This window comes from Cynocephalus volans, chromosome 5, assembly GCF_027409185.1.
Source record: "Cynocephalus volans isolate mCynVol1 chromosome 5, mCynVol1.pri, whole genome shotgun sequence".
Taxonomy (NCBI): Eukaryota; Metazoa; Chordata; class Mammalia; order Dermoptera; family Cynocephalidae; genus Cynocephalus; species Cynocephalus volans.
The window spans coordinates 126,844,014-126,861,583 of NC_084464.1; the positions used below are offsets into that span (position 1 = coordinate 126,844,014).

At 39.8% G+C, this 17,570-nt stretch overlaps 1 protein-coding gene across 5 annotated transcripts in view; it reads left to right on the top strand.

The window, feature by feature from the left end:
- The window catches only part of NCOA7 (nuclear receptor coactivator 7), a 122,550-nt gene extending 107,158 nt beyond the window's left edge, over positions 1-15,392 (top strand). For 4 of the 5 annotated variants that reach the window (XM_063096512.1, XM_063096511.1, XM_063096513.1 and 1 more), the window contains 5 exons: positions 7,428-7,553; positions 9,031-9,183; positions 13,738-13,833; positions 14,245-14,318; positions 14,806-15,392. In XM_063096512.1, coding sequence (XP_062952582.1) covers positions 7,428-7,553; positions 9,031-9,183; positions 13,738-13,833; positions 14,245-14,318; positions 14,806-14,941 — 585 coding nt within the window. In that variant the 3' untranslated portion in view covers positions 14,942-15,392. Of the gene's footprint in view, positions 1-6,011; positions 6,149-7,427; positions 7,554-9,030; positions 9,184-13,737; positions 13,834-14,244; positions 14,319-14,805 lie in introns of those variants that run through there. The other variant, XM_063096516.1, reaches the window with a different exon arrangement.
- The last annotated feature ends 2,178 nt before the right edge of the window (positions 15,393-17,570 follow it).

Sequence of the window (17,570 nt, forward strand, 5' to 3'; positions counted from 1 at the left end):
GAAAATAAAATTCATTGCTTACAGTTTCAGAGGCTGGGAAGTCTAAAGTCCAGCGAACACATCTGGTGAGGGTCTTCTTTGGTCATGTCTTTACCACATGCAGGGGTCTCACATGGCAGAAAATGGCAGAGCAGAGAGAAAGAAAGAGACTCTCACGTTCTCTCCTCTCAAAGCCCTTAGAAACAGGCCCATGAACTAGGGCATAGCCCTTACGAACCAATCACCTCTCAGAGGCCCCACCTTTCAATCATCAGAATAGAATTTCCCATACTCTCAACAGTCACAGTGGGGGCCAAGTTTCCAATATCTGGAACTTTGGGGGATACATTTAAGCTTCAATGAGTTCAGGGGAGGACATTCAATCCACAGCAGAACTGGAGTGATAGTAGTAGCTGCCTGTCACTGAGTGAGATAAGGAGCATAGCAAGAGGATTTGATTCATTAGAAAGGCTCTGCATTCTGGGTTTAATCTGGGTTTCAGATGCTATGGAATGTCCAAGAGACAATTGAGAATGAAACTTAGGAAAAAGATCTGAAGATGTGATTTTGGAAATCAATAGAAAAATTGAAATTACGGGTGTGGATGAGGTCATCCCAGGAGAGTATGTACGGTGGAAAGAACACATGGCTCAGAACAGAACACTGAAGGAGACCAGCATTAATGGACCAAATAGAGAAAGTACAGCCCCCAAAGGTGACTGAGGAGGAGAAGCCAGGAAAGGGGGAGAGAAGCAGGAAGGTCATGTCTCAGAAGCCAAGAGAAGAGAATGCTTCAAGAAGGGAGTGGTTGGTCAAAAATGACTAATGTTACAGAGGAGTCAAAAGAACTGAAACACACCTTTTGGATCTAAAACGAGTGAGGTAGTTGGTGACTTTAACAAAAGCAGTTTCATTAAAGTGACCGGGTCAAAATTTAGACTCCAGTGATTCAAAGAATAAGCAGGGGGTAAAGAAGTGGAGCTAATAAATTTGAGCAAACAACTCAAGAGTTGGCTTTGGAGAAGAAAAATGGGATAATATGGTGAGCTGGAAGAGGTGAGGTGGGGTGGGGGCAGGTTTCCCTCTGATGAGAGACTTTAACATTTTAGGTGAGATCAGATGGAAGGATAGAGTAGAAGGTGTGGAAGATAGGGAATGAGAGAGGAAATCATCAGAATGGTAGGTCCCTGCAAAGTCACAGGGAATGTGGAAGGATCAGCCTGAGGTGATCAGACAGGAGAAAAAGATGTGTGCAAATCAGATGTAGATTCAGTGACAGTAAATCATGGCACTTCTCATTTGATGGTTTCTATTTCCTCTGAAGCAGAAGGAAGGGGCAACTCCTAGAAACCAAAGGGGAATATGAAGAAGGTTCGAGATAGCAATGACAGAGATAATACAGAAAACACCAAGTAAGGAACAATAAATAGTAGGCTGGCTGGGACTGAAGGTTGCAGAGTGGGGCGATTTTCTCCAGCAGTACCCCCAGCCTGGTGTTAGATTCATCCAGTGGGCTGTTGCATTCTTCCAAGGCTGGAACCTTGTCAGACTGGAATGGCCAAGGCTAATCTCTTCTAGAATGCTGGGTCCTTTCACAGGCATGTTGGCACGTACTCTTCCCTTTCCCGTTCACTCCCCCAGCCCTGTGCACATGCACAACTGTCCATGACAAAGTCCTGTCCTCCTGCAACTCAGGCAGATTTACTTCTGACCTCCTACAGCCCACTGTTCATAGCTCTGTAGTACGTTGCCCAATAATTAACTCATATACATGTTTGTCTCCCCATAGTGCATAAGCTCCTTGTTTGAGACCATTGTTTAAAGGTTTTTAAGCATATTAGGCTTCCCCTCTTTTGGCTTTTTTATATTAATTTTTGGTCTGTTTCCTTCTGTCTCTGGCTAGTCTTTCTGAGTCTACTTTGCTTGTTCCTTTCCTTACGGTGTTCCCTAGGAGTTTGTCCTTGGCTTTTTCTTCTCCTTTGTTACATCTTCCTTAGATGAGCTCATCAAGTCTGTGGTTTATGCTGCTGATCCCACATCTGCCTCTCACAGACCTCTTTCTCCCAAGCTAGTACTCTACAATTCACGGCTGCCCCACACGTCCTCCTGGAAGTCTCCGTAAAGCAAGGCGTGACACTCATGTTCCAGCCAAGAGACACAGGAATATCAAGTCCTGTCCTCACCTAATCATCCCTGCCCAAGATGCCCCCATGAAATATGGGATAAAGGAAGCAAAGCCAGAAAAGGTGCTTTTTCTTACCAAGGCTGTGGCCTTTCACCCTAACGCAGAGTTTCAGAGAGAAGGTTTAGACCAATGGGGGACTTAATCCTTTCCTGACTAGGCCTGAATATTTAGAGACAAAGCAGTCCTCTTAAGGCTTATTCTTCCTCTTTCCACCAACCCTAGACTGGAATCTCAGCTTTTGACAACTCCCAGGGAAGAAGAGGCCACATAGACCAACACCAGAAGAAAGGGAGCGAAAGAGGGGTGCAGAGCAAGAGGTCTACTTCAGGATCTAGGGTTGAGGAGAGTGGGGTTGGGCGGTGGGCCCCAGGCCTTGTCAGGCCCAGCTGCTGAGGAGAATGGAAGAGAGGGCAGGTCCTTCTGGAAGGTAGTCCCTGACCTGTAGTGGAAGGGGAGGAGAAGAAGAAGGGATAGAGAAGGGGGAAGCAATGGGTTGGCCTGTTCCAAGCCCCTATACTGCCCTTACCAGTGCACAGGACACATGGAACAAAAAGATAGCTGGAGAGAGGTGACTAGACTGCTCAGGCCACCTTAGCCCTTTTCTCCATGTGGAAGAGAGTCCAAAAGTGCAATGAGGAGAAAACCGCTGCTTCCCTCCCATGCAGGAGCAAGCTCTCCCCGCTGGCACTATCTTCAAGCCAGTCCACAGTCACAGCATTTCTCCTCCTTTGTGGGAGGGGAAGGAGAACCTTGCACTCCCTGAGAAGATGACAGGTGTTTGGTCCTCGGTATGTTCAAAAACACTCATCATCTTTTCCCCTAACTTGCTCCTCCTCATGTATTCCAAACTTCGTTAGTGATGTCCAAGCCAGAAACCTAGATTTGCCAGATTCTTCTTTTATCATTACATGCAGTCAGTCATCTCTAGTCAGAATCTTGTTGATTCTGATCTTAAGTGGTGCAGGGTCCTCTGCTCCCCTTCACCACCACTGCCCTTGTCAGGCTCTCTGCACCCTTCACTTGGACTCCCAAGGACACTTCCAGTCCCAACCTGACCACCAGTCCACCCTGCCATACACAAGATCTTTAAATAAGCTTTGTTTCCTCATTTTATAAAAGTAATACCTGCCTATTGCCGGAAATTTGGAAACTACAGAAAAATATTATGCAGAATATTTAAAAATACTATCTAACCACAATTAACAATTTTAGACATTTTCTCCTACTCTTTTTTTCTATTTTGCTTTAGGATGTTTTCTGGATGGAGGTGGTGCATGTTGCTTTTTATTTTTGCAAAATGGGATTATGCTCTGTGTATATTTTGTATCTGGTTTTTCTCACTGCTGTATTGTAAGAATTATGTCATATTATTAAAGATTTTTAAGAGCTTCATTTTTAATGGTTGCATAGTCTTTTTTAATCTCTATTATACTTTAATAGTTGCCCACTTTGGGGAATCATTGTGTTGATTCAAGCTTTTCACAAGGATGAGATGATCTGCAGCCCTTATTATTCCCTTAGTTTCCTGGAAGTGAAATTACATGGTTTAAGGGTACTAATTTTTTAAGGCTCCTAATTTTTTATGTAACGCCTTGCCAGCAATGTGAGGAATACCCTGTCACTGTGCATCTGCCACCAGAAAGCATTATTGCTATTATCCCTTTATAAATATTTTTGCTAATTTGGAAGCTGAGAAATGTTGCCTTATTATTTGATTTTTATTTCCTTGATTGCTGTTGAGGATAAAATGAATATAAATGTATTCTTGAATTAGCCATTTGTTTTTCTCCTTTTCGATGTCCTCTCGTTTCTTTTGCCACCCCATGTTCTCCCTCCGCTTCCCCCCATTTGCCTGTAGCAATTGTTACTCCCCTGGGCAATTGTTAAACTAACTACCTCAGTCGTAGACCCTTATCATTAGAGACTTTGATTCAGTAGGTCTGGAAGAGGAATGTTGAAATATGTATTTTAAAAAGCTCCTAAATGATTTTGAAGAACAGCCTGGTTTAAAAAACACTGATTGTATTAGTCTGTTTTTGTTGCTTATAACAAAATACCTGGAACTGGGTGATTTATAAAGAAAAACCAAATTTATTGCTCACAGTTTCTGAGGCTGGGAAGTCCAAAGTCCATCTGGTGGTGGCAACAGTGACCTGGGGGTTTCACACTGCAAGATGGTAGAGCAGAGACAGCAAGAGAGAGAGGAAGACATTTTCTCCTCTTCTCTTAAAGCCCTCAGAACCATGCCCCTGGCCACTATTTTTAACCCCTTCATTACAGCACAGTCCTACAGTCTAATCACCTCTTCAAGGCTCCACCTTTCAATTACCATAATAGGATTTCCCACCCTCTTAACAGTCACAGTGGGGGCTAAGTTAGTAATACATAAAACTTGGGGGACACAATTCAAGCTTCAGTGAGTTTGGAGGGGCATAATTCAATCTACTACACTGACCTATAGGATAAGTTCTAAGCCCCTTCATGACATAAGGGCTCTTCGTTTTCTCTACTCTTGCTCCCTCCCCAGCCTCATCTCCCTCCCTCATCTCTACTTCCCTTGCTCTCTATTCTCCAATCATAGTAAACCTAGAACCCATCTCTCTATTCCTGCTGTGCCCTGGAACATTTCCCCAGACCCCACCCTCTGCTTTCAAACTTCACCATCTCCTCTGTGAATAAGCCATCTCAGAATTCCCCAGGTTGCCCCAACCTCCTTTGGGCATCTTCTGTAGCTTTTAGCATCCGTATCACATGGAATGTCACTCATTTATTGCTAATTGTCTATCTACTGTCTCCTCGCCCACTGGAGACTGTGGACTGCTTTGTGTCCTCTTGCCTCACAAAGGACCTGGACATCATATATGAAGCACTCAATAAATGTTAGTTGTCATCTAGGAACTGAAGAAAGTACTGTCTTACTGGCACAAAATCCATCAGTGATTCTGCCTCCAGTTGTGTCCAGGCTCTTGCATTCAAAGTCAGTTCTGGTTGACCTGGAACTGGTCACTAAGTATCTGCCAGAATCTTCTCTATAACTGATCCCCACAGTGAGCTGTGCAGTAGCACTCTGTTCTCTTAGCAGTCCTCAAGACCAAAAGGCCACATTAGAGGTGGAAGAGTCACAGAAAGATCGATCACTGAAAATTAATCTAGTGGTGATCTATATTTCTTTCCAACCCTCTGACATCTGATCTGAGTGTAGAAGAGGACTCAACATACTTGCTGGTCATTAAGACTAATTCTGAAATGTAAAAAGATAAATACTACTTTGCCAGCTGTTTTGTAAATCTGCACCTTATGATCATGTCTTTCACAGCCTCATATAAACCAGATATTCTCCCATTCTTTTATGTCCCTCACATCCAATAAATATGACATGGTATTGAAGTGAAATGCCTTTTTTCTAACTGTAATGAACCTGTCTCAGCTAAAGGTTCCTTTTCATCCTTACATTGAGATTCAAACTGATGCCAGGGAGCATACATAAAGTTTAAAATGGAGCTCTAGCCTTTAAAAAGGTGCTGGAAAAAACCCGAAAGAGCAGGGCTAGAAAAGCAAGGTTAGCCGAGGACAATAGGGAAGAAAAATATAAGAAAAAGGAAAAAAAAAAAAAAACGGCGTTTTATTGTACTGTTAGGAAACCACCATTTCAAAGGTGAAAGTGTCATTTTACAGTCTCACAGCTTTGCCTGACAGGAAGTGTGTTTTCTCTAAATCCTAATTTGGGTGTGTTCCTGTAGAAATGTTGAGCCCTCTCCTAAGGGAAACAGAAACTCAATCATGCAGGAAACTAGATACTAAAAAAACAGTTGTAGCTCAGCGTGGCCACAAGTAAGTGTGGTGTGGAGGCAGAAAGAGAAAAAACCTGTTCTTCATTAGCAAGCCAGCCCACCCTTCTCACCGGTCACCATGAGAGGCCGACGGTTGCCCGTGGACATTCAGATTTTCTATTGTGCCAGACCTGACCAAGAGCCCTTTGTGAAGGTATGTTGGAGGGTGTCCCTGAGGTGAATTCTCAGAGATTTGCCACTCAATATGTTTTGAAATGTGTGCTAATTAGAAAGGGTTGTGACATTTCAAGCAGAGCAGGCATTTTATTCGTGTGGAGATGAATATGGTGTTCTTGCCCCTTCCATTTCGAGTCAGAAATCCAGATTTTATTTTTTTCATTCCACATCTTCATCATGTGCCTGTGGTAATTAAAAAGTTTGCCAAAAACGTGGTGCTTTATTTAACATATTTACAATGCTGGATTCATGATTCTTTGATTGTGTTTTCTCTATGTAAATACTCCTTCAGAAAATGGTAACATTTATAAGCTAATTTCCTTACCTGTAAATCTGGCTCAGACAGCAGGCAGTGGTTACTTTTTATCTGCCACTGTTAATTTTGGAAATTGAGTGTGCATTATTTGACAGCTTTCACTAAATATAACTTAAATGCTTTTTCTCTATACTGTAATACAAAAGTCAATAACAGTGGTATCCAGGAACTTTGGTGAATTAGTTGTTTAATATAAATCCCTCCATTTCAAAATTATTCAGTGATTTAAACAGAATGTAAGAGGGGCGAAAAACTGACTTTAAGGTGAAATGGACTTTGATAGTTCATAAGCACAGCTACAATGAAATAATAAATGTTGTATACAAAGTAATGTTTGTAGGTTTCGAAGGGAGGAACACTTCGGTCATTTCTGAACTGTATGTAAGAAACTGAAACCTAGTTGTAATTTAGACTGACACTTTGTGTGTCTTTGTGTTGTTGCTCCTGATAGCTGTTATCGTTGTTTCTGTGAGAGTTGATTGCTATGTGCACAAGCTTGAGAGAAAACATTAGGGACCTTGATTAAAAACTGTCCTTATCATCCCAAACTGTCTATTTATAGAAGACTTACTCACTGAATGCTCTCTGACCAATCCCTTAACAATTCAAATTTAGGTGCAAACTAAAGGAGAATAATTTAGGGCATTTCAAGGGTACATGTTGCTTGTGGAGTTATACATAATTCTCACTCAGTGATTGAGCCATCAGCAGGAATAGTAAAACTGTAAATCTCCTGACTTTAATTTGTACCTATTAAATGACCTAAATTGTGCATTCGTTCTGAAATTGAAAAATTAGCTATTTCCGTGAAGTCCTGCTCCATTTATCTCCTGTATTCGATGCTCTACCTTTTCAGGCATTTGTGTTCCTGTGGTGTGTTTTTTAGCAGCTGGAGGAAAAGCAAATGCATCGTTTTTCTTGGCTTGTTTTCTCATTTTAGATCATCACCGTTGAGGAGGCGAAGCGCAGGAAGAGCACATGCAGTTACTATGAAGACGAGGACGAGGAGGTGCTGCCGGTCCTGAAGCCGCACAGCGCGCTCCTGGAGAACATGCACATAGAGCAGGTGCTTCTCCCCGGGGACGCAGAGCAGGGCTTCTAGGTCTTAAAAGTATTTTAAGACCTTAAAATACTTTTAAAAAGTATTTCCCATCCCTGACTGCACTTGCTCGTCTCACTCAGGGCGAAGGATGAGCGAGGTTAGAAAGAGGAACGCCGGCAGCCTCATCACGGCTGGGGTCCCCTCCTCTGCTTCTGAAAAGTTACAAAAGCATCCTCGCCACCTTTGTAGGAGTGTGAGGAGTTGGTCAGACCTTACCATCTTTCTCTCAAACCTGAAGGAAAAGCCAGTTCTTACCTTAAAAAAAAAAAAATAGATGTCCTACCATAGTCCTAATGCACTTAAAAAGGATCTGCATTTATCCTAGTGATTACTGCAGAGTTCTAATGGCTTTCATTTACGGTCTCAATAACAGTAAAGCAAATGCACTTCGTTTATGAAAAATACCTTCCTCTAGGAAGAATTTTTTCTTTGTCATTTTCTTTGTGTACTTTATACATTCTGAAAATGTGTTACTTGAACTTTATCAAATATTATATGTGCTTATAACTGAACCTTAGTAAGGAATCTCTTGTCCTTTCCTCATCAGTTAGCTTAGAAATCTGACTTTCAGAGAACTGAAAGAATCATCAAGTTCAACTTCCTCAATTGACAAATGAACCACTGAAGGCCCAAGAAAGCCAAAAAACTTGACCAGGCAGTTATAGAGATGGGGTTCATGCTGATACTACAACTAATCTTAAGCACTCTGAAGACTTAGCACTTGACAGCCCCTTTGCTAATACTCTTAAAGAGATATACAGTATTATTTGTACTTATGGCAGCTGTGTTTAAGCTAAATGTTGATGTAGATGAAAGAAACAGGTGTGGTGAGGACAGACTACCTCTGATTTCTAGCATAAAACACCAGGTTTTTTTGCTGTCACTTTTATGGGAAGTTGCAGTTTGTCAATAGCAGCTCTGAGCCTGCGAGGGTTTAGAAAGTACAATTGCAGAAATACGAACTGTTTGGCAAAAGTCAGGTTGAAGTGTAAAGGCAGAGCATGTGTCTAGTTCAGACTTTTTTTTTTTTTTTTTTTTTTTTAAAGATGACCAGCAAGGGCCGGCCATCCCTGTATAGGGTCCAAACTCACGTCTTTGGTGTTATCAGCACCACACTCTCCCGAGTGAGCCACAGGCTGGCCCTTAGTTCAGACCTTTTGATCCAGCTTGATCTGTGACTTCACATGTATAGTGGCACAGCCACGATCAGGCCCCTGGTAGAGGAGCATGCTCTGTCCAGCATCCCTGCCAAGGCAAACACTGTCAAGTAATGATTTCCCCCTCTCATTCTTGGTTTATGATGGCAAATATTTGCCAAAGTGATGGGGAACAATATGTGTATGATTTTGAGTAAGAAAAACAAGGGTACTTATTTTATGCCACAAGCTCATGAGTGATTTGTGGGTGAACTATCTGTTTACATCCTCCTTTGAATTTGCAGCTGGCCCGTCGCCTTCCAGCAAGGGTGCAAGGGTATCCATGGAGACTGGCCTATAGCACATTAGAGCACGGGACCAGCTTGAAAACTCTCTATCGCAAATCGGCATCTCTAGACAGTCCTGTCCTATTGGTCATCAAAGATATGGATAATCAGGTGAGGCCTGTCCCTCTCACAGTGAACATGTTTCTAGTGACAATCTTCAAATCCATCCAAGAGTAGAAAGTCTAGAACAAGGAACTCCCATCACCCAGAATCCACAATTGGTGGGATTTTGCCACACTTGCTTTATCTGTCTTTTTTTTCTTTATCTTTGTTTTTTCTTTGCTGAAGTATTTTAAAGTAAATCCCAGTCATTAGGTCATTTCACCCCTACATATTTCAGGATCAGCTCTCAAAAGAAAATGGGAAATATCCCCAAATACAATCACTTTCTAAGGAATTTTTTTCCTATGCTCTCCATGGAGTAGGAAACTATGATAATACTTTATAACCTAAAGCTGTAAAAGTTAAGGAAAGTCAAATCTGGATTTAGAGATAGTTGAAGAAATAAATTCCAATGCCAGGCAAGGCCAGGGTGCGTTATACCTGAAGGGTTCTATTGTAGGAAGCAGCAGAGAATGCACTGTACCATACCTGACTGCACTTTCACTTATGTTACAGTTGGTTTTTCTCGAAGGTACTGGTGAAATCTCGATGTTACTGCAGTATTACCTCTTCCCTCAAATCAGCTTAGAGTGTGAGTGGAACTTGTTCAGGTTTTTTTCACTTACAACCCAGTCAGGCTCTTGTGTCACAAAAGAAAGACATCATTTAAATCTGCTCTTCATTCATTTCAGTTTATTCTGTGTTGTATTAAGAAGAAATTCCTGTAAGAGTTTAAGAGGTGGATGCCACCCTTTTCTACATTCTGGCATCAAAGCAGGTTTTACTCAACAACCATTCATTCATTTATTCATCCATTGAGCAAAGGTCCAAGGAGTGTCTGTTATGTGTCTAGCACTATTAAGCATTGGGGAGCTTACTGTGCAGTATAGAATTTTTATATTGACAACATGCCCACCTCTAATGAGCCAAATAAGTGGGATCATTTTAGGGGAAATAGAACTTTGCTGTCATAATTTGCCTTGGGAAAAATTAGGGGAGAGAGAAGGGTACTAAAGACACTGTCTTTTTCAACAGTGACCTTTGTGTTTTTATTACACAATTATTGTAGCTTAAGAGTTGCAGGGAGGAGTTGCGCTGTTATCATTGTTACTATTATTATTTCCTGATTGATGATATTTTGTTTAATAATAGTCCAAGCTGAATAGTGGGTAGAGTCAAGATAAAAAATTAAAATAATAATAACAAATTGTTTAAAATGGAATTACTTAGGGTTTTAGTGAAATGTTTGATAAGTTGGGTGCTGTGTTTTGGATGAGGTATGACTAAGGTATCTTAGACCACACATGCAAATCCTTACCAAAAGTATAGAATAGTTTTCCTATTTATTTACAAAATATATCAAACTTGCTGGGGAATGTGATGGTCCACACAGGGTAGGTGTTGATGAAGCACCATCTCACCACGCCTCCTGTTAGCAGACAGGTGAAGGAGGCTCACACTGACGGTTACACTGTTTGTCCGGGTGGAGTCTTACTGAGTCATGTACCCTGGAGGCGCTGTGTTGTTTGAGGACACCTGAACACTAACTGCTTTCCCTGCCCCAGCTACCCCCAAGGGAAGAATGTGGATTTTCTTTGTTTAAAAACATGATAGAAAAACACCTGTAAATTTACCTGAAAACAATATGAAATTCTAATGCGAAAATACTACATATGCAGAATGGGAGGAATGAGGAGCACTGCAGAATCAAGCCCCAGTGAAAGAACTGTATCTGCTAGGAATTATAAAAAACAACAATCACTTAAAGTCTGATAATTGCCCTAAGGACATACAGCAAGGGAAGAAACATTTATTCAAGGAGATCTAATAAATCTCACTAGCAACATGAGATTCTGTGACACTAGAGGCACAACCTTTTCCCTCCCCACCTAGCTCCCAGCCCAGACTGATAGTAGCTCCACCCTGGGCACATGTGGCCAAGAAGATGGGACTCTCTCTCCCCACAGCTGCCAATCAAGGGATATGGCATATCCCTTCTATATGCAGGTCCCCAGCACTTTTTATCCCCCACTCAAGATCTGCGTTTGAGAGGCTAAAATCTAAGCAAGTGTGGCTTAGAGGTAGGGGGCTCTCTTCCTCCACCCCGCCCCCATCACAGGGAAGGTGTTCTACCTTATGCATGGTAGGCTGAGAATACTGGGGTCTCTACAGTTCTTGCTCTAGCTCTTCGGGCAGAAGTTCCATAACAAGTTAGGCAAGCCAAGACCAGAGGCTACTGCCCTTGCCCAGCACTTTGCTCATAAAACCTGATTATTCCTCCTAGAGAAGCAGGCCACTGTCCAGCCCCTAGCTCCAGAGCAGTGGCTTAGAGATTTTTCCCCAGGCAAGAGGCAGGCCATAAGACATAGAGCTCTGAAGCTCTACCCAAAAGAACTGACTGTATTTAGACAAGCAAGTATGGGGAAACTTAAGCCAAAGGGCACTCAAAACAATGAAAATTTTCTTGATAAACAATTAAGAGGAGGCTGATAGCCCCAGGAAGGCAACAAACTAATCTACAGAACACCTAGCTTATCAGAGAGAACCAGAAAAAGAGACAGCTAAAGACAACCTTCCTACAATCAGGATGAACATCATAGACTGGCCAAAGAAACCATCCCTGCAAAGGGATCTAAAGTTAATTGAATCTGACTGTAGAGTAATGTATACCACAAGGCATTATTAAAAACAGTAGAATAATTATCAGGTAATTAATAGAGCCTGATTTATTCTTACTTAATTCCAGTGAGGTATAGAAATGTTAATTGTATGTTGCTCTGTTACATCTTTCCACTTTTGGGGGTATTATTGTTATACATATTACACCTATATATTATACACACAACAATAAATTGTTTTGATTACTACTTTGTATAATTTTATGACTACTAAAGCCATTGAGAGAACAAAGGAAAGCAAATACACATTTATAGGTTTTGTTATATTAACTTTTCTTTTATTATTTCTGGTTGTCTTCATTTATTCCCATGAATTTCTTTGTTTTGTTTTGCTAAATATATTACATTTTTATGTGGTATAGGCCAAATAATACCATCGTGTGCATATTATTTTATATAATTGTTTTCTAAATAAATTAATAGAAAAAAAGAAAATGGACATCTTCTTACATAATCCCAATGCTGTATAGACCTAGCAGAATTAATGGTAATTCCTTAGTATCATTCAATCTCTAGACCTTAAATGGATTTCCATGATTGTGAAGAAAATTTTAGTTAGGAAAGAATATAATTACTTAGAATCCTGCATTGAGTGAGAATAAGGATGATGTTTCTTATTTATTGATTAGAAAGGGACCCACTTTCTTCCACCTATGGCCATTGCCCTTCTTGGCATATTTTAGCACCCTGCTTTTAAAAATAGGTGTTTATATCAGTTGTGTTCTAGTTCTTTTACTGAAAGATCACCAGAAGGGAAAAGGATTTTTGATGTTTTGTTACTGTTTTGTTTTCCTTTGTTCTTAGTAGCTCTAGGGAAGGGATTGGTAGCAGACAGGATGAAGAACATTGGTTAGAAAGAGATTCTAGACTTTTGCGTAATGTTTAGTATTTCAAGTAGTCAGGGACTGAGCATAATTGGTGAAGAAGAGAGCACTGTGATTATGATCCAATTAAAATAACTTTTAAAAATTGTAAGGCATTTTTTAGATAACCTGTATTGAAAGCAGTGTTTTCTCAAATGAGATTTGGAGTAGAGGGTATATCTGAATCACCTAGAGGCATTTTTAAAATATGTATGCTAACCCTTGCCAATCCCCACCCCTGCAAGTATGGATCTGGATCTGAACAGAAAGATAAGGCACTGAGGCAGTGGACATGCATATTCTGAAAACGCTGCTCCTCGTGTCACTTGGCTCTCCTTCCACCCCTCAACAACAAAAGTAGAAGAACCGTTGATTTAAACACATCTAAATCACCTTTAAAGCCTTTAGCATTACAGAGTTGTTATTCTTTTCCTAAAAGTCATTTCAAAATAAGATATATTGGATCGTCATGTTAAGGATATAGTTGTAATAAGTGTATTGATAAGCATATGATAACTCATTGCTACAAATCAAAAGGGAGGAAAGTTTGTTTTCTCAGGAAAATGTCTAGCCATGACTCTGCTTATAAAACATAAGAAATGTGACTGTGTTCTCCCAAGAACTCATTTCTGTGGGCAGGATGCATCTTGCTGTTGTTTAATGTCGCCTGTATTCCCTAATGGAAATTTGTCTCCATAGTGGACTTTGGAATTCTTTTAAAATTAGTACAAATTGTTGGCCTTACACAAACAAGTAGTCTGACTGATTTTCCACACATCACGAAGCCTGGCTACTTGGATTTCAGTTAGGGCTGGGATATTATGTTTATTCTTTTTACGGTGGTCTTTTTTTTCCCCCCTCCTACTTTTTAGTCTTTCTTATTTAAGAGCTCCAATTTAATAATAATCTTTGCTGAAAGAGATATAATGAGATCTCAGAACAAGATTGTGTCAAAATACTTCAGAAAGACTTTCTTTGGGAAGTTTAGATTTGAAAGTAACATTTCTGTTTTCTTTTGACAGATTTTTGGAGCATACGCAACTCATCCTTTCAAGTTCAGTGACCACTATTATGGCACAGGCGAAACCTTTCTCTACACATTTAGCCCTAATTTCAAGGTACCAAGATGGGAGAAATATCTGACTTCCTAGTATCACAGTGTCAGCAGTGGGGGTGGAAGTGGGGGGCATTGGGGAAGTTGCTGTCCTGTGACTTCATCTGAATTCACCCCAGCCATGGTTAGCACTTTGTGACTGTAGCACAAACTGCTTAGGGTCCCTGGCCTTGGAAGGTGCTCAGTCTGGGATCCAGGGAGGGTTTCAGGTTCAAAGCCAGCATGTGCCTGAAAGGTCTTTCCTCCTTCGTAACCCCTTCAGAGATCTCATTGTGGTACGGGCCAGGTCTGGCAGTCAGGAGCGTCCCAGCCAATGGGGTGGTTCCCTTCCACATAGAGGTGCTATCTAATATTCCCCATTTGCTAATTCTCCAGATTAAAATGTCTGTTCTCTGTCTTGTGTTTCAACCCCAAGGTCTTTAAGTGGAGTGGAGAAAACTCATATTTTATCAATGGAGACATAAGTTCTTTAGAACTTGGTGGTGGAGGGTAAGATTTTTCTTGTTGTTTTACCACCTGACCTGAGTGGGTCTGTTCTGACCCAGGTAACCAAACCCTTGGTGTCAGGTGATTTTAACTAGTCCGTATGCTTGGGTTAATTAGAACAGTGGCCTAATACATGATACTAAGAATATAGATAAAACTATTAATTTGTGTGTGTAAATAAGGAACTACTACCACTCGGCTTTTAGGAAAGACAGGTCATTTAAATGAAATAAAGGAAATATAAGGGCCGGCCCGTGGCTCACTTGGGAGAGCGTGGTGCTGACAACACCAAGTCAAGGGTTAAGATCCCCTTACCGGTCATCTTTAAAAAAAAAAAAAAAAAGACAAAGGAGATATACTCTGTTTTACAAGTAGTTTAGAGTTTTTGTAGTCTGTGATAAGGAAAGAAGATAGGGAAAGGGAAGATAGAAAGTGTGCCATATAAGATTTAAGTGTCTTCACCTTTTTTTTTTTTTTTTAACCTTTTCAGGGGACGATTTGGTTTATGGCTAGATGCTGACTTATACCACGGACGAAGCAACTCTTGCAGCACTTTCAATAATGATATTCTTTCCAAAAAGGAGGACTTCATAGTTCAGGACCTAGAGGTATGGACATTTGAGTGAAATTGAGACTGCCTTAAAACATAACATTAAAAGGACTGGTTCAACCAGCCCTCCCAAGACTGGCTGGAAGATGAAGCACCAGCCCGGGCTGCCTCATCCCACCATAATGCTTTCTTTCTGCCATCATCTCAGAGCATGATCACATTGCAGAAAGATTCTGAAAGGTACACGTGGAGAGCAGACACTGAAGAAAGAAAGTTGAAGTCCAGATTGTTGAAAGACTTTGTACTTCCACTTCCTTCAAGTCCATACAGTGAAGAATCAGAGTGTTTATAGATGTATAAGTTGAATGCAATTTTTATTTTTGGTAACTGTGAAAAAAAGGATACTGTGGAATTATATACATGTCTTGTGTATTTATCAGCATAATTTTCATTACCAAAATGTACAGCTATTGTTTGCCATGGAAAAGTTTAGTCTCATTTAGAAAAATTGAACGTGCACAGCACTTAAAGGGAATATATGATTTTTTTAAAAACTTTTATTTATTATTTCTAGTTTATTGTCTGAAATGTGTTGGCAGTTGTTTTCTTTTAATATGTCAGATCTTGAAATAAAGAAATGTATACATTTTGTGCTATGTTTTGGGAACAGAGCTGTTTGATTTATATAGTTTTATATTGAATTTTTTTTTTGCCCTGATTGTTTAGGGTGATAGGTCTTAAGCAGCATATATATATGTGTGTGTATATATATATATATATATATATATATGCATGTATAATTCTGAATTTTTAAAAACTTATTACCAATGTTCATGACTTAACTATTACAGGCCAGCTTTCCATTTAGTCGTTAAAAAGGTACATTTTTAGTTACTCATCCTGAACATATTTGTGTAAAGAAGTCATAATTGATATTTATAGAAATGGATACCCTTTATGAATCTAGACATATAACAAACCCTGCTTTTGAGAAGAAATGTTTTGCCTTCTTATCAAATCATGTGTGTTAATAACAAAACTTTATTTTCGTAGTGTTTTTTGCACAATTTTCCCCAAGCTTTAACATTAGCGATCAGGACTCTGTTTTAAAAAGAACTGAGGGTTTTAATTTCTGCTTTTTTTTAAATAACATGAAAAATGTCAAATTGGCCCAACTGTCTCGATTTCTAGACTCTTATGTTTGAGAAAAAGCAATGCAAAGAAATGCATTCATACCAAAATTGATATGAAAAGGAAAACCTATTTTTTATATCAACCATTTTTCACATCATAAAACACCCTTTTATTAAAATAATAATAAAGCCTTGTTAAAAACCAATGTTATTGATTGCCAGACTTTTATGAAAGCCAAAGACTGCTAATGGAAAAAAATCTCAAATCATAGCCAAAGCTGAGAAGTGGTCTTTCATAATTATTTCCCCAGTGATCTTTGAAAGGAAAAATTAATAACAAGTAGTATTTACATATCTACATTTTAAAAAAAGAGCAGTTCAGCAGAATTTTTTTTTATATATATTATTCTCCTATTTTAGACTATTTGTAAAAGAGAACAAATTGTCCCACGGCCTCTTGTCAGATCAACAGTTATTGTACTCCGCTCACATTCTATGCAAGTTTAAATGAATGCTATAAAATTCTTAATCTGTAGCCTGGGTGTACTTTTCACCCATGTTCTCCTATTGAGAATTCTTGATTAACAACATATGAGCAGTTTAACTTTAATCTGCTTGTTAAACAGTGTGTTGGTGTGAGATACCAGGAATTTCTCATGATGATCATGTTTACCATTTATGCCATCTGCAACCATATGCTATTAATAAACAGAACGGTCATTTTGCATATAGTTCACTCTTACCTAGTTTAGTCCATGATACTGTAACTGTGAGAGCATATCTAGATGCTGTGGTTCTCTATTTAAAACAGTATTGTTCAATCAGAAATATGTGACCCTTCATTTATGGATAATGACTGTGTGTAATGCAGTGCTATCCCAATATTTTCAATAAAGGAATTTATGCATTCAGTGTGATTTTCTTTCCCGAGGACTCATTCATCAATTATTTATTGAGTACTAGAGTATTTACTTTTGTGAGAGGATGATGAAATATCCAAGGCTAAACTGGTCGAGGGCTCATGTTTTCATCACTACTGTGGAAACTCCCTCTTCATCCCCTGTAGACACCCTTTTATTCTCTCATCAGTTTATGAAAACTGCTCCTGGTGTAGTTACTAGAGACAAGTCTTGTCCCTATGTATCAGCCTCTTAGTTCTTAACATCCTTCTAGCTGTTTTATGAATAATGGCCTCTTCTTCTAACATCTCTCTCATATCAAAGGACTTGGGTGGAAGGAGGCAACTGAATGTTTCTTCGGACTCTGTTGAAAATGATTTAGATGAATCCCTGTGCTACAAGCCACCAGGGACACCCTGAACTAGTGTGAAAGGTATGACTGCTCTTAATTTGATTTTCCTTTCCTTGATTCCTTTTAAAGTTTTCTAGACATATGAAACAGGGCTAATAAAAGAACTACTTTCCTTTCCAGGAAGTCATTTAGAATCTCTTAAGCCAGAAAGGGATCCTAAGATTCATGTTCTTCTTAGGATGCCTAACCTATTTTTTACCAATTTAATCAGAACCAAGAAAGTAAGGAGGTGAAAAGCCAAGGGAAGCTACAGAAAGCTGA